This window comes from Neomonachus schauinslandi, chromosome 7 (assembly GCF_002201575.2).
Source record: "Neomonachus schauinslandi chromosome 7, ASM220157v2, whole genome shotgun sequence".
Classification (NCBI taxonomy): domain Eukaryota; kingdom Metazoa; phylum Chordata; class Mammalia; order Carnivora; family Phocidae; genus Neomonachus; species Neomonachus schauinslandi.
In genome coordinates, this window is record NC_058409.1 from 145,831,171 (window position 1) to 145,853,276 (window position 22,106).

The 22,106-nt window shown below is 49.7% G+C and overlaps 1 protein-coding gene across 1 annotated transcript in view; it reads right to left on the minus strand.

Annotated features, from left to right (window-relative positions):
• Window positions 1–22,106, minus strand: part of TENT4A (terminal nucleotidyltransferase 4A) — a 45,207-nt gene that overhangs the window by 17,559 nt on the left and 5,542 nt on the right. The window contains exons 2-3 of the mRNA XM_044916647.1: window positions 1,408–1,531; window positions 324–370 (exon numbers count right to left, since the gene is read on the minus strand). Of these exons, the coding sequence (XP_044772582.1) occupies window positions 324–370; window positions 1,408–1,497 (137 nt within the window). The 5' untranslated portion in view covers window positions 1,498–1,531. The remainder of the gene's footprint in view (window positions 1–323; window positions 371–1,407; window positions 1,532–22,106) is intronic.

Sequence of the window (22,106 nt, forward strand, 5' to 3'; positions counted from 1 at the left end):
TTCAAAAACATATCCAAAACTTTTAGAATATTTTCTACCGCATTTTCTTCCCATGACCCTCCCACTGGTCTTTATGTCTCTGGTGTTCAGCATTTTTGTAACATACCAAATAAAGTGCAAGAGGAAAAACACAATCAATTATAACACTAGATTAAATTTTATTTCCTGCAATTTTCCCTCTGTACTCCACAGTCTTTTCCTTTAGCTTACACTTGTAGCCTGAGAATTCTACATTTAGCCTTTTTTAACGCGCATGCAGACACGGCCCACCCCAACTAAACATGCATCAGCACTAACCGGAGCGGTTCAGATCTGGTACTCACCTGGTTGGGAGATAAAGGCCTGTACTAAAGCTGCCAAAGATCTGTACCTGGAAGAGAAGAGCGGCTGTCTCACAACAAGGGACAATTCAAACAGTCCGCCTTCCCCCGCTGCTCACTGAAAGGCCTCACTCCCACTCTGGGGGAAAACAGACCTGCCCTGCAAGTTGGGGCACAGGGCGGGGGCCAGGGGTACAGCAAAGCACCATCAAACAAAATCCTCTTCACCTTTACCTTAAAGACCTACCCCAAAAAGGAATGGTTAACAACTCCAATTAAGAGATGAGACAATTATTGGCCTTTCCCACAACTGCCCAAAGCTGACAACAATTTTCAAACCTGTAGCCAAGGCTCAGAGGTGGGGCTTTGCCCCAGGGCACTCACGTTTAAAGACAAAAATGTGGAATGTCATCACAGAAGAGGAAGGGAATGGAGGGGCTGCCCCTGTCCCCTGGGAGCACTCATGCCTTCCCCAGCCCAGCTCATCCATCCATCACTGGGTGGTCTCCAGTCACCATCATCAGTAGAGGGAGGCTGACTGATGAGGATAGGCGCCCGGGGCCGTCATCAACTTGGTCACAGGACGTATGTCACTGCCTATGCCAAGCACCCAAGTGCCCATGGCCCCTATCTCAAGGAACACACATCTGTGCACGGTCAAGTGCTAGGTGAGGAAATTCTTTCCAGTTCTACAAAAAGGAACATATGCTGCGTGTTGTGTAATGAGGGCGAGGGGTAGAATTTCTAACCTCAAGGCGAGTTGAAAAGAACGATAACCACACTACTCCAGAAACAAACTTCCTTCAGCCCACGGTCCCCTCTCTCACCCGGCGGGCGTGTGAAGCACGGGGCACAGGCCCTACCCCAGGGGCGCTGCTCGGGAAGGTGCGGGGCAGGGCCTGGGAACATGCAGGTCTCACCAACTCCCAGGGGCCACCCCCCACCCACCCTCCCCAGGGCCACGCCTGCGGAAGCCCTGCCTGGGAGCCACGAGGGCCAGGCCCGGTGTGTGTTGCGGGGGGGGGGGGCCACTATGACCCCGGGCGCTCGCCGTCCCTGGTGTGACACAAGTAAAGAGTGAACCCACGTCAGCCGCTGGCCAAAGGTCTTTAACCACGGTTTCGATCCGCTTCACCACCTCCCGTCGCATGGCTGCTTCTTCAGGACAAGGGGACATGAAGTTATAAAAGTCAATGATTTCCTCATGAAGTCTGGTGGACAAAAGAGAAAACACACTCAAGTTACCACTACAGTCGAGCCCGCGCTGCGCTCTTCTCTCCTCCGCGAGCACCGGGTAAAATGGAAGCCCTGCGGCAGACATCGCGGCAGCGGCCGGGGCCCAGACCGCGGGCCCATCCCACCAGCACGAGGTCAGACACTTCCTCTGGGCACTGAAGGCCGTGTCCACGACAGTCACTGTGGGGCCGGCGCTAGGAGGCCGAGGGAAGCCCATCCCTGCAGGCCAGAGTGGAACTCACGCAGGGCCTCCCAGTCCCGCGGCGGCCCCCACGGCCAGGGAGGCCCTGCAGGCCGCAAAGCCTCCCCGGGGCCACCACTCAGCTGTCCTCCCCTGAAGGTGCCAGCCACCCAGGAGGTCCCCGAGCCAATGTGCATAGGGCGCAATGTGTCCGGCCCTCTGTTCCTAACAGAGATCCAACTGTAGCGTTCCCGGCAGAAGAGGGAGCTCTGAGCACCGCCTCGCTCACACCTCTGCCTCAGGAGCTGCCTCTCGGACCTTCTGCCCACCCTGGGCGAAAAAGCCCGTCCTGGGGCGGGCCAGGGCTTGAGGAGGTCACTTTCAGGGCCAAGGATCTACACCAAAGACTCCTTCTGGGGGAAGGAAAGACCGTCATCCTTGGTCAGTCTGAACGATGAATTCTAGGGGGCCAAGTAATCTAATCCTGGGAATTAAAACAAATCAAATTCACCTGCTTCCACTCTAAAGTTTGATTAATAAAACAAAGACAAAATAAAATTTGCTCAATAACAACATAATGTTAGCTCAATAGCTAGCAAAATAGTCCACATACCAGAAGGGAAGACTTCTCAACAGGACTGATTAGTGTCCAGTGACAAAGGCAAGGGGCATCATATCACCTCACATATTCTATCGGCCCTTCTCTGTCTCACCTGAAGTGCTGCCCGCACCCCCAAAAATCACATGGAGCGACCATTCCTAACACTGTGCAGCAGGTCTGAAGGCGCCTGGAGGCCACTGAAAGCACGCACAGGACTCTAGGAGGAAATCAATCCTCAACACCCTTGTTCTTGGTACACGTGCAATACAATCAAGGCTATCACTGGAACTTAAAATTAAGTTTACCGTGTTTAATTTTTTAGAAAATCTCACTCAACCATGATGGTGATTCAGCCAGCCACGAGTCCAATTTCTATAAATCCAAAAAGGTTCTAAGTCATACAACATTAAAATGCAGCAATTTTCCCAAAATATCTATCAAACCCCAAGGTTTGGGGAGTAAAGCTTCCATCACTTCAACAGTCAGTAAGCACCAACGACACCATAAAGCATGGAACCACAGCCCTGCCGGCAGCTCAGCAGGCCTGTTTAAGTTTGAGACGTTACCTAAAATTTGCCACCGATTGGCCACATTATTAGCAGGACTCAATACATCAGGTTAGCGGATTAGTGCCCACACCAGGGAAGAGCCACAGGCGACCCTCCCTGTTAGCAAGGACGTCTTAGGGGTCTCCTGTGTCAGTCACTGACACGGTGGAAAACTGTCTGGAAGGCAGAAGGGGCTCCTCCGGAGAAGAGTCTGTGACGTTGAACAGCCATCACCTTAGGTGAGAAGTTGGCTCATGGGAAGCACAAGGAACGCATGCTCCCCTACAACTCTCAGTACTGTCCTGCTAACAGAAGTATAAAGTTTAGAAGCAAAATAACAAAGATAGAGGCCTAATTAATTAAACAATTGGCCCAAAGTCATCAAAGAATACCAGAGCTAGCATGCTAAAATTCTATCCACATCCCACAAATTTAATACATTAAAACACCTTGTAAACAGGGCATACCAATTTGCCCAACTGTCACTGCAGGTCAGCAGTGACCTGCAGAACAGAATGTAGCATCAACTTTCTTTTAAGCTGCCCACCCCACCCCCCCAGCCTCCCAGGCAGGACTCCTGAGCCCAGTCACCCTCAACACACCAGGAAAGGAAGGAGCATGAAGGGAGGGCTTGCTGCCCGTCTACAGACACAACCCCACCAGTGGACAGTGTCAGTTTTATCTGATGTCTTTTGACTGGCTTGGGACACAAGGAGGGGCTGCCGAGCATTTCTCCCCTGCCCGTATTTCAGAAGAGATGAACAACGAGGTCGAGGCATGCCCACATTCCCAGAGCAGGAAGTGGTGCCAAGTGGAACACACAGGCCTCCTGATTTCAAGTGTCCCGTTCCGCCAATAAGATGTGCTAACAACACACCTAACTGAAATGTGTATTAAATCGGGCCTAAAAGTGACCTGCTATAACAACTATTAGATAGAAAGTGTATTTTTGCTTTGCCTTCTGGGACTAGAAGGGGCACTCCCGGCCGACTGGCTGGACAAGAAGCCCCCCTGCTGGCCCTTCCTCGAGGCGAACAAAGTTCAGCGAGGCACCGCATGACTCCAGGAGCTGCCCCAAGACCAGGGCGCTCTGGGGTGTGAGGGCACCATCGGCCCAGAAAGACACAGGAAGGTCTAACCATCGTGACATCGGGGCGAACCCCAAGAGCCCCCTCAGCTGCCTGCTCCTGCTCAGTGGGCTCCTCAGGGAACCCTCCAATAAGTAAGGAAGCACCAAGGACTGGGTGAGGGGCAGGAGACTCAAGCAGGGAGGGGACGGCTGCCCACCCTGGGAAGAACGGCGGAATCAGAACAGGTTCAACAGAACCCACACCGGACAGGGGAAGCAGCACCCCTGCCCCCCACACCCTTCCCGAGCACGGTGCGGGGCTCACAGCTCACTGCGTGATCCCAGCACCAGAACAGTGCTTGCGCATGGACAGCATCTGACCAACATGAATGGATCAATCAAAGCACGTTTTGGTTAAATAAATATTTCACTTATGAGCCTGTCAATTAAGATCTACATTCCCCATAAAATATATTCCAACTTCACATCCCAAACAGTGCTAAACAGTTTGCATTATTTTACTCAACACTAATGTTACATGTAATTCTCATCACTTTAATAAGCTGCATTTTATGTTTCCGACAACATACTTTCACAATTAAGCGCTATCAACCACATAGCCAACTGCAGGCATCAGCTACAACATAGGTCATTTTATGAGTCTATGACTTCCGATCCTGAATACACCCACATGTTCAAGTCTCCAAAGCGGTTCATAGTTATGTCCATAATCATTTATGTCTACACAATCATTACTGCTCAGAAACAAACACAAGGAAGCTTACTCTTCTCACATATCAAAACCTCAAAGGCATTTCACAGCTGACAGCAGATCTACATAAAACCACACTGGTCTCCTTCTCCACAATTAGCTGCTACCTCATAGAACTCAATGTCAGCCCACCAGAGTCAGTCTCCAAATCTCCCATGATAATTTCTATGCTGTGACCATCACAGAAAAATCTCCTCTACAACAGATCACAGAGGTGGCACCTCAAAACCAACAGGAAACTACGATTATTTAACGGGAGGCCCTGGGACACGGCCTCATGTGGCAGAAGCTGGCTGTCCACCAGGATGCTGAGGGGCCCCTCCAACCTCAGGTGGCCAGCGAGCCCTGGCGGGGGCTGGCAACATACTTTCTCAGAAGGTTTCTTAAGGGAAGAGAGGCCCACATGACCCTGAGAAAGGCCCCCAGTGTGGAGCAAGGAAGGTAGGCAAGAGAAAAGGATAAGCCCATCATCTAGACTGCACCACCAATGTTCCATTACTTCTGTTCTCTATAGCTAAACCAAACCCTGATGCAGGAAACTGAAGAACACGGTGTGAGACTCCTACCTTGTTCTACACTTGAAAATATAATACAGATGCAGAGCTGAATTTTTCAGGTGAAAAAAATCAAACAGAAGCTAAAAACCACAGGAAACCATCCACTATTTTGGGCTTGGAGGAAGCTTTTCCAGACTCCAATATAAAATGACAATCACAACACAAAGACTAAAGAACTTTATCCAAAAACATGCTGAGTGTAAACAAATTAAAAAGCAAATGACAGCTGCACATGGCAGAAATATGACAAATTTGACTCTGCACAAAGACCAGGCCCTGGCCTACTCTGGGGTAAGCTGATAATTTATAACTTCCGGGACCCTCTGATGGGAGACCATGAAACACACACAGGAATCCACAGCGCATGCTCACTGAAGGGACCTCTGGCCGTAAGACATAGTCCCACGTGAGACATGTCCACTCATTAAGAACGAGGAAGATGTGTGTGCGCTGATAAGGAAAGAGCCCCATGACAGACGGCTGGTGCAGAGACAAATAAATAAAGACATGCCCCCCCCCTCCATATGAATGTCTGGCCCATATATGCACCAAATACATAAAAAGGTCTAAAAGGCCACATGCCAATGCCCATGGCGTTTCCCACCGAGGAGAGCAGGATGGGCCGGCGTGAGAACACTCCACTTTCTACTACAGATACTTCTAGACTGCTTGAGGCTTGTTTGTTCTTTATAAGAACGTGCTCATCATATAAATTAAAAAAATACACAGGAAAAAGTCAACTGCATTTTAGATGACAAGACTGTGATTTTTATATTGTTTTTGCTGGTGTGCATTTTCTAATTCTAATGAATATAGATTCCTTAAAAAAAAAAAGAAGATCGAGTTAGTCAGGCTTCCAAACCCCTGATGCCTCTTCCCATCTGCCTCACCCAAGGCAGTGAGCTCCCAGAGCAGAGCTGGCTTGTGCGGGTCTGGGTTCACCAAGCAGGCCCTGAGCAGACAGCTGAGGGGTGCACAGGTAGCAGGTGGGCCGCAGGGAGAGGAGAGGAGAGCCATGTGCTCTCCAGCAGGGTGCAGCCGACACAACTTGCCGTGGGGGTGGACATGTTCTGTGCTTGGGGCTACTGAGCCCCTGAAATGTGTTACTGCAGCTGAGGACATGGATTTTTCACCTGACTTAATTTACATCTAAATAGCCACGTGTGACTAGTGGTCCATCTGAAAAAGGCAGCTCTGCCTGCTGCTTCCTCAACTTCACCCGAGACAGGCCAAACCTAACAGACAGCAGACAGGGGCAGCCCCACGAGAGCACACTTCTCGAGCTTCTCCAGAACGGGATGCAAGGGCCCTGTCCCCTCCCCCAGGTCCTCCCTCTTCTCATCCTGCAGGCCTGGGAGCCCACAACAACAGAAGCGGCCCGCTGTGGATAAGGCTCACTTGCGGGGCTCTACCACCTGCACACCCCCCCCACCAACAGGAGGCCAAGTGGATTAAAAGCACACTACTGCAAATAATGCTGCAATAAACAGAGGGGTGCACATATCTTTTCAACGTACTGTTTTCATTTGCTTTGGGTAAATACCCAGTAAAATTACTGGATGATATGGTAGTTCTGTATTTAATTTTCTGAGGAACCTCCGTACTATTCTCTAGCGGCTGCACCAATTCACGTTCCCACCAAAAGTGCACAAGGGTTTTTTCTGCACATTCTCGCCAACACCTATTATTTATCTTTTTGATACTAGCCATTCTGACAGTCGTGAGGTCCTATCTCATCGTGGTTTTGATTTGCGTGTCCCTGATGAGGAGTGATGTTGAGCATCTTTTCATGTGTCTCTTGGCTGTGTGTACAGACAACATATGGAAGCAATTCAAGTGTCCACTGATAGATCAATGGATAAGGATGCAGCACACATATACAATGGAATCTTAGCCATAGAAAAGAATGAAACTTGCCATTTATAACCACATGGATGGACCTAAAGGGTATTATGTAAGGTGAAGAAGTCAGATAAAGACAAACAGCATACGATTTCACTTACAGGTAGAACCTAAAGAACAAGCAAATAACAAAAAAGCCCCCAAATGGACTCATAAACACAGAGAAGAAACATGGTTGCCAGAGGGGCAGGGGGTGGGGGACTGAGTAAATAAGCGAAAGGGATTAAGAGAGACAAACTTCCAAATTATAAAATAAGTCACCAAGAGGAAAAGTACAACACGGGGAATGTAGTAACGCTGTGCTGTAGAGGGAAAGATGGTGATCACACTCCTCTGCGGGGAGCACTGGGTGACTTAGGGAACTGTGTCCTATACCTCGGAGCAATGTGATGCGGTATGACAACTATACCTCAATTAAAAACAAAACACCTTCTAATAGGTCTTGGGACTCTCTTTTCCAAACTTCCTCTAAAATAAACATTTTAAAATCTTGGGGCTAAATGTGGACAGAAAGAGCCATGTCAAAGCTAAACGTAACAGTTCTTGATGTAATTTAAACACATACTTACTGCTACATTTACAACACTATGCTTTAATGGCTTAACAAGAGGTTAGTAACAATGGTGCCTGATTAGGGCATTTTCCAAAGAAACTGATTTAATTATGGAATTGAGCAAAGACTGTTCTTCTATCTTCACTAGAAGGCACTAATATGTCTGAAATTGGGATGCGATTTTCAATCAATGGCTGGGCATCAGATCAGTTCAAAATTAAATGTTTTCCTTCCTTCAAGGTACATTTCACAATGGTGCATCTTCTTTGGTCAGCTGATCTCTACAGGAAGTTGTCTATACAAAGTTTGTATTTCTGACCCACAGAAACGACAATTTCAAATGGTTCAACTTTTTGCATGCAATGGCACCTCAGATTCAACAAAAAAAAGGGATTAGAAGTTGGCCCCACGGCATGTTGGGGAGGCAACAAAAGTATACGCCAGGACCCATGAAAATGTGCGGCCCACTCCGCCACTCTCCAGCCACAGAGCCATGAATCAAGTCAGGAACCCCTGCACGGCACAAACCTCCTCCTAAGCCAAGAAGCCAAGTGTACACACTGCTGGGGAGAGAGAATGCTGCCTGTGGAGGCGTTTCTCATCTTAAGTAGGTCATCCACTTGGGCATGCGCAGTGGGGAAGGAGGTCTGCTGCCCTGTGTGCAAGAGGAGGGCTGCGAGCCACGGGGGGGGCGGACACGGCACACCTCGGACGTCCTGTCTCGGAGAAGCGGAATGCGGACACTCCAGCAAGGCGACGGCCGGTACAGATCAGGTGTAACTCAGATTCGATCTAGGAGAATCTCACATTGACACATCACAGTGGAGCAAGCCCTGAATGATTCATTTTCTGGGTATTTTAAGATGGAAACGGTGAGACCAGTTTGCAGTAAATTTCAGTTTTAATCATGAAAGTACTGGACTTCTGAAGCATTATTTCCCAGTGTATTTTTAAACTAAATAGAATACTAGAATATAAAGCTCTGTGATAAATGAGAAAGACGTTCCTCACCTACAATTGCTCTCTGACAAGAGCCCGACCCCATTCAAAAGGTAATGACTGCTCAATTTTCAGTACATTTCCCAAATTCATTTCTGCTTTTAGTACCAAATAATGAAGGTCAGCAACATTTTAGTGTCTATACCAGCACCCGGTGTATGGTTGCTATAAATATTTATGAAACCCAACTCCATGGGCTATTTTAGAAGGTGAAAGATGTATTATTCAGTTAGCAAACCAAACTATCTGATTCACAGCGAATAGAGCTATTGATGAATACACTGCAGGAGGATGATTTTTGATTTTAGAAGCTGAGCTGGTGGGCTTCCACAGTTCTCAACTTTGTCTAACTCTGAATCAGAGCGAGGGAGGGGGGGCTGGTTCTGCAGGCGCCACAGGTGAGCGCAGGACTTGGGTGTCCAGCCCCAGGCAGAGCCGGCCCCCTACCCTTCTCCCAGCCCCAGAACCATCTGCAAGTGGCCCAAAGGTGACTTCTCTGTACTCACCAAGGAGGATGGGAGGATGCACTGCAGCAGGTAAAGGGAAACAAAGAAACAAGGGGCCCAAAGTGAAGACAATGAAATGTATTTTAAATAAAACAGCGTGGGAAGAAAAGGGGCAAAGGAAACACGCCTGACGGTGAATGATGCTGTCCTGAGGGGAGAAGCACAGGTGGCTTTGTCTGCTCCCCTAGCTTTTAAATCCCACTGTTTCTTCTAAGGAAAGCGATAGGGCAGATTTTATGCATCATTTTCTTAGGGGAACAGGGAAGGCAGATGAACACGTGCATGGCCTCCAACACGCCTCCAGTTTTCAGCACCTGAACCTCTAAATAGGACCTGTGCTCTAAAGAGTCACCACATTGGACTTTCCCAGCTCCCTGAGATCTTAAACCGTGAACACTGGTTCCCAGGGCCCCTGTCCCCATGGTCCCTGTCCGTACTGTTAACCACAGGTCCCAGTTTACCTGAAACATCCCCCAGGAACTTGGTCAATTCCAAATGCTAGGGGAAAACCAAGCTTTCCATTACAATGGAAAATGCAATAGAAAATACTAGAAACTATCTTCCACTGTTAATTTATTCCATCTCCCCTCACCCCCCCCCCCCCACACACACACTCTTCTTAAAACCTTACAAAAGCCAGTGGTTTCTCAGAAATTGGAGCTCCTTCCCCTTGGCTCCACAATGTTCACAGTCTAAATTTTTGCCCAAAATAATGCCTTAGTCAAACCATTTGGAGTTAACCACTGGAGTGGTATGGACGTTAAAGCATGTGCTGATGGACGTGCAGGGGGACGAAGGACTCAGGCCCCACCCCAAGCGACAGGCACAGACTGTGAAGAGGCAGGTGTGGACTCAGACCCTAAGTGGAAAGAATAGGCTCTTAAGCCCATGGCAAGTGCAGACATCCATGCGGGAATGGCTGGATATTTCTATTTTTAGGCGTGAACGATCCTCTATAAATTACCCATGTATTGATACAGTTAATGAACTAATTACAAATCGTTTTTATTTATTTTTAATTATGTTACAAGGAAATTAATAGCTGCACCAATTACTTAGAAAACCTTGAGAAGACCTTCAAAGGTTTATTTTATTTTTTTAAATAAAAGCTCAAAAATGGAAGGAAAACAACTGAAACTGCAAATTAGAACCCAGTGTGTTTCCAGAAAGTTCCCTTATGTTGTTAATGTGGCAGCTGCCCTGCCAGGCTCCCATCAGCCTGCTTTCAAGGCCTGCCCATGAGCAGCTCTCCACTCCAAAGACCCTGTGTAGGTTTCTCTCCAGAAGGCTTTGAACAAAGCTACCATGTTAATGGAAGAGTGAGGCCCTTGGGAGAAGCTGCTACAAGGGGAGGAGGCTGAGAGCAACAGATAGGAAGAGGAGGGTACCTCCTTGGGGTTGGAGTAGGCAGGGTGGGCTGGGAGTGCACAGTTGCTGTGGGGCAGGGCAAGGCCAACCTGGGCTGAGGAGGCTAAAGCCATCTGAACATTCACAAAACAGCCAGGTCAGAAGGGCTCTACAGTTTGGAATCATCAATGCTACTGTAACTCTGGTCCATGCACATTCAGCTCCCAGTAAAAGTGAGCTCTCTGTCCCCTTCCCTCTAAGACCCCTCCTGGGATCAGTCACTTTGAACCATGGTGCAGGTAGAGGTTTGAGAGAGTTTCAGAACCTAAACTGAAGGACAGCAAAGGAAATGACCCTCTTCTGCCTTAGCAAAGCAAACCCAATCACACTGCAAGTGCAAGAAAAGGCCCTGGGGCCACTCAGAAGCCAGAGAACCACAGCAGTCTTCTCTTCCTCTCAGAACAGAAAGAACACAGATACCAGAAGCTTGTAATAAAGCTATAACAAACGTCCTTAATTTAATGCATTTCTTCTGAATCTACTGCTAGAGAAGAAAGGACGTTCAGACGTGGCTTCTAGAGAAACTCTAGTGAAGCACCTAACCTAGGAGCATCCTACAGACCAGAATGAAGCTAACCCAGCATTTCACAACCTGAGTCAACAGTCCAGTGGTGGAGTTAGTACTACTTAGAACCATTTTGCATTATAACCCCCAAAACCACCCCATGATGCAAGGACAGCTGGAGAAAAACAGCTTGCTCAGCACGTCCACAACCCACGACCAAAGGGGCAAAATGACCAAAGGACTCAGTCTCCTGACGCTGGTGTCCTAGAGAGCCCACAATGCAATCTAGGACCCTCAATCCTATGGATGCGCTCACAGCCAGGAGAGCTGCTTGGGCAAGGAGGGGCCAAGGCACCTTCACTGGGCTTTCTCCTGCACTGGCTCACGCTCAGCAGCAGCAGCACAATTACCAAGCACTGCAGCCCCCCGGAGGGTGCTCAGAGGGAACCGCATGGCTACATCGAAAAGCCAGGGTCCCCAGCCTTGTTTGCTAGCTCAAGCAGCTGCATCATTTTCGATATGAAAATAGCTGTATGTTCTGTCGTCTTTCCAGAGATCCCTACCCTCGATGGGAAGGTGAGCTGGGATAGTCTTGTGAGGAAGATTAATAAGAGTCTGAAAACATTACTGTTCTGGGGAATGCTACACAGTACCAGATCCACATTACCAGCATTTTCATGAGAGCCTCCCAAACAGTCTTCAAAGCAAATACTACTGTCTCCATTTTACAGATGAGAAAACTTAAGTATTCTTCAGGCAGATGGTAAGCAGCCCAGTATCACACAGCCAAGACTCAGAGCCAGAGCTGTGTAGCTCTGGGACTTGGGGGTTTAGCCACAGAGCCGAGAAGCCACACTCAAGTGACCCGACATACAGAAATACGTGCAGAAACTCACTGTGGGTCCCTTTACAGAAAGTGGAAAGTTGTAAATAGAAGTCTATTTAGAGAATCACGTATATCCACATAATACTTTAAAACTGTTTAGAAGAGCTTTTCGATGACGGAGGAACCACTTACCTTGAATTAAACAAATACAAGATGGCACCTGTGTGATATACTTAGAGCAGCATTAAAAACCAGACAGAAATACGCTGAAATGTTAGCGGGAAAATTATGGTAACTTCTCTTCGGTTTTTCCAAATTTCTTCAATAAGTACATTATTGCTTTTATAATCATAACCGCCCCCCCCCCCAAAAAAAAGCATCACCTCAGCTTTGTTAATTGACACCAACTTTACCTCCAAAGGTTACAGGGCAGACCTCTCTACGCTTGTGTTAAGTCTCTGGTCTCCTGCCTCTACCTTAGGGAGGACACCAGCAGGGGCATTTTCTTCTGGCTCCGTCCCAGCCCACGAGTGAGCCAGGCCCCGCACCGTGGAGGCCTAGGGGACCCTACTGACGGCTCAGCGTCGAGGTCCAGCAGGCTACAGGCCCCTTCAGCCCTGAAGTTCTGACCCCAGTGCCACCCAAGCCACTGGTTCCGGAAGTGACTCCAGACTGCAGCATATGCTCCCCCCACTAGACAGGGTTCCCAGAAACACGACCCCACAATCCAAGAAAATCCTCTGACGATGCGGAAAAACGAGCCCAGAGACTTGTCTGAGGAAGGGGGTGTTCTCTCAAGTACCCCAACTCTCTCTGGCCACACCACACCAGGTACAGCGAACAGGCCTTCTCTATGGTGCCTGCTCTCATCACAGGCCCTGCCGCCAAAGAGCTGGGCTGAGTAAGATTCTGAGGCTACATTTAGACTCGACAGAGAAAAGCCCACAATTCGTTGGTGAGCGTATCTTATCAATATTCTTCTTATTAGCTGACATTTACCACCTGCTGGCTCCGTCCAGGCACTGTAGGACACACCTCAGCGAGCATGACCCCGATAAGCACCATCACCACCCCTTCTTACGGAAGGCTCAGCAGTTAAACCACCAGCCAGAGGTGTGCGTCTTGCATGAAGGGCTCAAGCAGGGCAGCACCTCTACTGTCTGCCCAGGCTGCTCAAAGCACTCCCCGGAGCCTCCTCCTTCCCACCAACCACCCCGCCCTGGGGGCTTCCTGCAGACCTCTGGAACCTCCACACTCCACCGCCACCTCCTAGAGCTGCTCCGTTCCCCCGTCTGCCCGCCTCGCCCTGACCACTCAGTAGGTATCCAATGCCAGACATGAAGAGTCTCACTTCCGGTGCTGTTGTCCTAATGGGACAAGTCGTCCCAGGGCCCCTGATAGAGGACGGGATGTCACCAAGGCTGGAAAAGCACCTGGGAGAGCCCGTGGCCAGTTCCGTGCGGCCCGCAGACATGCACACGGTGGGCACTCATCACCTGCCAGATGCCGACACCTCACAAGAGCCAGGGCCATCCCACACGCTGGTGCATTCACATACCTGGAAGTCTACTGTAATGAAGCTTTCTCACTTCGCTGTATCCAGCATGTGTATAAAGTTCAATTTACACCATCAGAAGAGTAAAAACTAATACAACTTTTAACTTTCACGCACTTACTTTTCATTCAATCAGCCAGGATTGTTTCCATTTAGTTTAAAGGAGGAAACAAGTCATTTGCACCAATTCTCCTGGGCCCATACTAGACATGGCAACCTCTGAAAAGCTCAGGAGAGGGGTTCAGCACTCACCAGACTCCCAAGGCCCCGCCAGATGACCAGAAAAAAATTTTAAGAATAAGGGACAATAGTACTGGAACGCTGCCAAAAACTGAAAGGAAAGGAAAGGACTTAACGGATCCAAAGGTTGAAGTCAGTATGGAAGCGTGGAAAGCAGATGCAACCCCTCTTTCTACAGGTATTTCCTGTAGCCCTACAACGCAGCTGGCACTCTCCTGATAACTGGCTATGGAGCAGTGAGCGCGACCAGGTAAGTTGGGAGCAGGGCGAGGGCAGCATGGAGAGGGGCGTGATAACCAAAATAAACCAGAAAAAGTAGAGTGCACTCTGCAGCTTCCAAATGGTGGCCCACGGCCATCCCCATGGCTACCCCAGGTTGGATGGTGAGGGGCCGGTACTGGAGCCTTGACAGAAGAGCAAGCAGCAGCCAGACTCACACAGGTCGGGGGACAGCATCCTGGGAAAAGGAAGAGCAGGCCAAGGACCCCACAGCAAGGATGAGCTTGGGAGGCTTCGGGAACCAGGAAGAAGCCTGCGTGGCCTAGGGAACAGAGGCACCCTGAGTCTGGGGCACAGCAACCCTGGGCCGACTTTGGGGCAAACAAGACTGCCAGGCTTTGGAAGAAACCCAGTGGCCAGAAAGAAGAGGACCGAAGAGGCCTGAGAAAGCCGGAGTCCTTCAGGAAGACTTGGGCCCTGACAAAGGTGCCCGCCGACTGCCCCAAGGCTGTCCCCTCTCCCCACCGGGCTGCCAGATCCCAGAAAGACCAACCCAGAACACGGCCAGCCTTTCAAGCCTGCAGCCTGGGCTGAAATTTCTCAGTGAGGTGAAAAGGGCACAGCAGGAACACACATACCCACATCAGCAGAAAGGCAGCCTGTGAAGTCTGCCCTGGCAGCCACCCCATCAACAGGCCTCAGAAAACAAAGAGAAACAGGACAGAGAGGAACCCAGTCCGTGATAGAAACAACACCCAGCACCCAACACTGAAGAACACACAAGCTAAGATCGGGAAAAACCTGCTCTGGGTGCTTGTTCTACAGAAAAGCAACCTTGGTAAGAACGTGTCAGTAACGTCGGGTTCCCCGACGACAGAGCAGAACGAGGGCACAGGGGAGCTACCGTGCTAAGGACACACACCGCGAGCCAGAGCAAGAAGAGCCGAGTTCAACAAGATGAACACAGAGGAAAAAGAAAATGATTCAAGTCATCCAAGGGGAAAAGGTCTCCCTGGAGGGACGGAGGTGCTGCAAACCACCGGAAGAGGAACCCACAAAGCCTGGCAGAGTCACATGGAAGAGATGGTGTCCCTAAAGCAAAGGCAGAGCCCACCCGCCCGTAGGTGGAAAGGCAGGACGGATGCTGCCCTGACCGTCACGCGTGGACTAGAAGGCAGCTTCGGAGAGGCAACTAATGAACTGACCAATGTGAACCACCGTCACCAAAGGCGGAACGAGTCTTGCCTCCAATTTCTAACATTCACAGCCAGAGACTCGGAGCAGTTCTGAGGCCGAGAGACGGGTCTTCAGGCACACAGCAGGCCTCAGGGAACATGACACCAATTAGCTCTCTCTAAAAACCTGACTGAACACACACAACGAGACACTGATGCAGGCTTCCATGTGCAGAGCTGGCGAATAAGCACAAGGGCGGGCGCTGGGGCCGAGGCGCTCAGCGGAGCTCAGGGCCAGCACCATGGGGAGCAAGGCCGGGGTGACGGCCAGAGGAGCACAGTCTGCTCCTGCAAAGCTCATTCCAGGACACACGGGCCAGGAAGATGGCCCCGCTCCTGTGAGTTCTGCCAGTAAGGAGACACCCTCCACGAAGCCCACCAGACACAGGGACCACGCAAAGAACTCCGAAATCTGAAGGAGTCCCGGGAAGAGTGCCGGTGGGGAGCGGGATGTCTCCGTAAATACAAAACCAAGACTCATCTACGGCAAACTGTGGTCTCCTGCGTCCAGGCAGGACTGCAGGGTCACCAGGAACCCAGACCACCTGGGGCCAGAGGCCCTGCTGCTTTCCAGCGACCAGAACTTGCAGGATGTGGACGGTGCCCCCACATGGCATTGTTATGAAGATTTAATGACTCCAAAGTACTCAGAATAGGACTTGGCACTAGGTAAATGCTCAATAAATGGCAGCAATTATAATTACAAAACAAAATACAAATGCTTAACTCTTGGTGACAAATAATGTAATGCAAATCAAGAGATAAAGATATATAAAAGGGCTATTTTAGTCCGCTCAGGCTGCTGTAACAGGACACCATTAGACTGGGCAATTTCAACAACAGACATTTATTTCTCACAGTTCTGGAGGCTACAAGTCCAAGATCAGGGCCCCGGCGCAGTCAGGTTCTGGTGAGAGCCCTCCTCCTGGCTTGCAGATGGCTGTCTTCTATGTGTGTGGCAGGGCCCAGAGCCAGTGAGCAATCTGGCCTCTTCTTAGAAAGACGCTAATCCCAGGACAAGACCCTGCCCTCACGACCTCATCTAACCCTAATCACCTCCCAAGGGGCCCCTTCCCCAAGTATCATCACATTGAGGTCTGGGGCTTCAACAGATGAATTTGGGGGTACACAAATCAGTCCGCAGCAAGGACTAACAGCTCTACCCTACGTAGCAGTAAGCAAACAGACAGGATTTCATCAAAACTTTTACTTTGATTTTTTTACACTCAGCCACTTAAGGTTTTCATCATTTTTTAAGGGGGGGGGAGGGGTAGGGGGAGAGAGAGAATCTCAAGCAGACTCCACACCCAGAGCAGAGCCGGACACGGGGCTCAATCTCACGACCCTGAGATCATGACCTGAGCTGAAACCAAGAGTTGGTCACTTAACTGACGGAGGCCCCCAGGCGCCCCTCATCATTTTTTATGTTCTTGGTCTCAGCAATACCTCCTAGAAACTAGTATTTCCATCTGAGAGATTCCACATTATTTTCACTTTCAAGCAAAATTAAAAATTTAGTAAACTGTATTTAAAGAGAACGTGAATTGTACTGGAAGTACTCCGCTGATGAGTCCACGTGTCCGTCCACCATGGGCTGAGAGAGAGCAGCGGCGATCACCTAACTGTACTTCGGTTATTTCTGTGGGGTGCACTCATGATTTTTAAGCTTTCTTTTTTTAAAAACACACACACATACACAAATCCACTTAATAAAATTAATTATTTAGAAGTCAGCAGAAAGCACTCTTAGACGCCGTCTCTAAAGCAATCAGCACAGAGACCTGCAAGAGGCTCAGTGTCACACGCAGCACTGCTGTCACTGGCCACTTCAAGGAGTCACTCTTGCAATGTAGGCCGCGTGCCTGGTTTGTGAGAAACTACTTCCGACTCCTTCTGGGGATATCGGGACAAAGATGTCCATTTTGGGGTGCCTGCACCTTTCAGAGACTGGGCAGAGCTTCATGATGCTCTCTGCAACCTGAGAGGTCACATCTCTCTACCTAGAGACTGGAATTCGATGGAATTCTTTTCTTCCTATTACCACACCTCTTTGAACAATCCCATCTTTGCTCTGCATGTCTAGTGGGTAAAAGATGTGCTGTGGAATCAGACTGCCTGGGATCCAAAGCCGGCACTGCACCTACCAGCTGTGTGAGCCGCACCCCTCCTCCTGACCTGAGAGGGCGGCTGGGGACGCTGCAGGAAGGGGTGAGGGCTCAACAGGGCCAGTGATGATCATTACCGTGACAAGTGCTGAAGACCACTCGCTTGACGGGGGCAAAGGAAAAGCTGAAGCACCCACCTGCGAAGGAAGGTCCAGAGAACAAGGGGCATCTTCCCCAACCTCAACCTTCTCAGTTCCAACGGTCTTACCCCAAAAGTACTCCGCAAAGGCCATTTTTACTCTTAACAATTTTGCAAGCTTCAGTTCATTCCAAACCTGTGACAGTTCTCACAGGTTCCCATTGTTTGGAATTTGGTCTCTGTTCTATGCTCTTGTTTACATGATGCTTGCACGTAGGACTGTATATCAGTCTCTTGTGAGTCAGTCTTTGATGGAGCCACAAGCTCTCTAGACTGATTCATCATCAGCTTCCTTCCATGAGATAACTTATCACAATACTTTAGGATCTCCGCATTTCACAGGCCGTGGAAGGTATCCCATCACTTCAGAGTTGTCTTCAATTTTTAAAAATCTGTTTGCTTAAATTTACAGAAGATGTCTATAACCAAAACAGTCTAGTGCATTGCACTATGGCTCCCATCTCTGCCAGTTCACTACGTTCCTGCTCCTTGCTCTTGATTTGAGGACACCAATGTTCCCCTCCTGGGGAGGCAGGGGTGAAGCGCACAGGCTTTCCTGTCCAGCACACCTGCTGGGAGGTTGCAGCTCTCCTATTTTCTGGTTGCAGCATGGGCAAGATGCTTCATCTACTAAAGCTTACTCTCTTCAAAACGAATTACCGACAAGAAGAAATGGGAGGAGGCAGTCAACAAACGGTTCACTAGTCCTGCTTCTGGCTTTCAGTAATCTTCAGTTAAAACAGCAACTCATCCACTGCTCCATTTTTCCTAGACAGCAACTTGCCAGAAAAATCCAGATGGGAGGAGCCCTGCTCCCTCCAGCACAACCTCCCTCCCATCCAGTCCTGGAATGTCTGTGGAAAGCAGCACCTTCAGCCTTCTATAGCAGAACTGGCTTCTGGTTCCCAAACCCTACCCCCCCAAACCTCCCTCAAGCCCACCTCCAGCATCTTTGTCATCTGTCATTTGACTGTCCAAGTCCTTACAGGAGGACCTTGGTTCTCCCTCTCCCTCAATCTGCTCTCTTCAGAAAAGCAAAAAAGGAAATGGCCCTCTACAGAGGCACTGAAGCCAGGTTCACAGGGTGAGCTGCTAAGCCCTCTCCCTCACGTCTTGAAGAGGTCTCCTTCACCGAACACTGTCTGGGGCTCCCTGACGTGAACGCTGGAAAGATGTTAGCCTGGCTAGGCTTCAGTCTTCTGTCTGCTGAAGAGGGATGGTGTTACCCATTTCCCAGGCCCGCTCTGAGAACACACGAAACTCGTGGAAACTCGTGCACAGAGCCGAGCCCCGCACAGCCCTTGTACTGGGAGCGGCGGTGGCCACCACGTGCCTAAGGAGACCGGCCCACTTCTGTCACTAACCCAGCAGGCAGAAGCGCTAGACCACCACCCCCAGGCTGGACTAGAAGCTCGGAGCCTTACCAAGCTGTTCCGTGTTGCACTCTGCCATGAACCGCGACCATGCTTTGTGTGCTATTGAAACGGCAGCCCTTTGAAAAGGATATCTGCCAGAAACTCAGAAACACCATTTCTAGAGCTTTCCAGTGGCGGCTTGCTGAGCACCGCAGCTTTTGCTGTTGTTCCACTTTGGATTTATTCAGGCAGCAGTTACTGAATCAAACACTGTATTTTGAATAAAGAGTCTAAAGTTACTCTAGGTTGGTGCTGTGCAAACATAAGACTATTTTTCATTAAAATGAAATGCAATTAAAATCCAGTTCCACAGTTCCATTAGTCACATGACAAGCGCTCCGTGGCCACACGGGGCCAGCAGCTACCGCACTGGGCCGCACAAAACCAGAGCCCTCCCATCTTCCCAGAGTGGGCCACCGGAGGGTCTGCTCTAGCACCCCAGTGCCCTGCCCCTCACCTTTGCTGTCTTCACTGTTCACAGAGGAAGTCAGAAGCTGCAAAGGGCTTAGAGAAAGAACATCCGCTCCTACTATGTGCACAGAACCAAAAGGCCTAAACAATTTTCCACAAGTCTCATGTGGCGACACAGCTGATCCAACAGAACAGCAGTGCCCATAAAGCTCTGGAAAGATGCTTAATTTAAAACCTACAGAACACGTTACTTAGGCACTGTTTAAATTTTTAAAATCAGAAAAGAATGCCTTGGCTTAAAGGGAGAAGTGTCTCCACAACATCGCATGGGTCCCTGAAGACTTGGAACTTCAGGCTTTAGCAGTTTCTCCGAGAAAAGCTCTGGCCTGAGAGGGAAACTTGTATTTTCAAACCCGGAGCAAAGGCTTTTTCTGTCCAGTTGGCAACGAGCCCCACCTAATTTTTGGTTTCAATTTCCTCAGAGAAGAGAGGAGAAAAGGGAAGGAAAGGAGTGGCCTTCTCAATCCTCCACGTCACAATTCACACGGCACTTGCAAGTCTCCTTGATTTAGCACGTCCTGCCAGGGGGATGTCACAGACCTAGCTTCATGGGGTGGGGAAACTGAGGCTCAGAAGTCAGAACCCACCATGAAACCAGGCCTGTGGATGAGGCTCCAGGAGTGCAGGCCACAGGCTAACCGAGCGAGCTCCAGGCCCCAGACATGCCTCCCAACGGTAGAGACAGATTCCAACCAAAGGGTTCCAAGCAAAAATGAAAGGATTTGATTTTTTCATTTCCCTTCCACTCCTGCATCCTAGCCATTGCTGCAGATCCACAGGATTCCAGAAACATGACGGTCATCTGAAATCTCTCTCAAATATGGAAAGATAGAAACCACCTACATCCACATGTTATCACTTAGGAAATTAACTCCAATCTTAAACCTCAGGAGGGCCTAAATGGTTCCACAGAGCAGCTGATCTGGGAATTAAAAAGAGCACAAACCCACAATAAAGAGGCATGTTGCTGACAACGAAAGACATTCCCTGCCAACGGGAACCTCAGAGCCTCTCCCACCGAGTCTGCCCCGTCGGTGTGCAGACGGACTAAGGTCTGTGCAGAGACCTGGTGCGCCGGGAGCTAGACCCCGCGCCTCCTCTTTCCCGCCGGTGCATGGAGCACGCACCCCGGAGCTCAGGACGTGCCCAGCCTGATCACAGGATACTCACCAGGTGGCTAAGGGACAGGCAATGTCTCTTCATACTTTCCTGAGTCTTCTAACTTTGCCACAGTGAGGTATTAATTTTATAATAACAAAGAGGAACCAGCTAAATCTAAATGGCAATGCCTTTCAAATAGAGAATTTTTTGAAAGCTTTCTGCTTTTCAGTTCTACATTACAAACTATAAAACTGGTTTAACCACACTCTTGGGGAAGGTAGCGAACTACAATCAATTTTACTTTAATATTCTGCATTTAAATAACTTCAGAGTTGGCAATCAAATCTTCAAAGATTCTAAGACAAGGAAGGTTACCTTTAGCATTTGATTTAAATTATCTAACTGGCCCTCATTTGTTCATGTAAGCTTTCACTCGCTCCCTCACCATTCATCAGACCCCTACTCGGAGGGGGCTAGTTGGCCCTGGGAACGCAGCCACGACCCAAGCCCTCCTCCCCAAGCGGATGTGGGAGACCAGTGGTCAGCGGTCAGCTCTGGAAGAGCAGCGGTCGCCCCACAGGAAGGGCCAGGGTAGAATGGCGTGGGCGTATGCTTGCTCTGAAGTGAGGGTCACAGCCCATGGGGGGGCCCCCCACTCCCAGTAACCTGAGCTGCCATACAAGCGGTGTGGGGTCCTGTGCAAAGCGACGATGGACTGCTACGTCCTTAGACCTAAATTCCAGAGGCAACTTGAGTGAATCACCTGGCATCTCCGCCTCCCCCCCGCACGCCTGCCCCCCCACCCCCGAGGAATGGCAGCTTTCCTAAGCTGGCCAATGCAGAGGGCCTCGTGAACAGGACTTTTCAATTGCTGTAGTTCTCGTGTATTCGTTAGCACGGCTTTCACATACACGTCTCTTACATGACATACGGGAGAGGCACAGAAAGGCACTGAGAGCTAGTCATTCTGGTTGCCTGAGTTCAGTCGTGACAACCGAGCCAGGACAGGACCAGCAATCTATCAGAGCCATCACGATGGGCTGGAGTCCAGTCAAGGGAGAGAAGTGCTGGAAAAGAAAACCACATCCTCCTCATCACCTAAGATGGCTAAGTCTACCTACAGGAGCATGCCTCCAGACATGGAAGGAAGCCTCCAGAAGATCCCATGCTCCAATCCTCAGAACCTGTGGCTGAGACGAAATCATCATTACTCCTGTGATCGTGCTGTATCATCACATGCCCTTAAGAGAGACAATTACCTGGGTGGGCCTGAACCAAACACACGAGCCCTTAAAGCAGAGGGCTTCCTCCAGCAGGCAGAGCCATGGTCAGAGATTCAAAGCTCTGTGGCTAGTGTGAAGATGGAGGGAGCACAAGTCAAGGAAGGCAGAGACGGCTTTAAGGAGCTGAGACAGGGCCCCGGCTGGCAGCTAGCAAGGAACTGGGGACCTAAGTCCTGCAACGACAAGGAACTGAATTCTGCCAATAGGAATAAGTTTGCAAGAGGAGCCTGAGCTGCAGCCAAGAACGCAGCAGCCAACACCTTGCCTGCAGCCTGGTGAGAGCCTAAGCAGGAAGCCAACC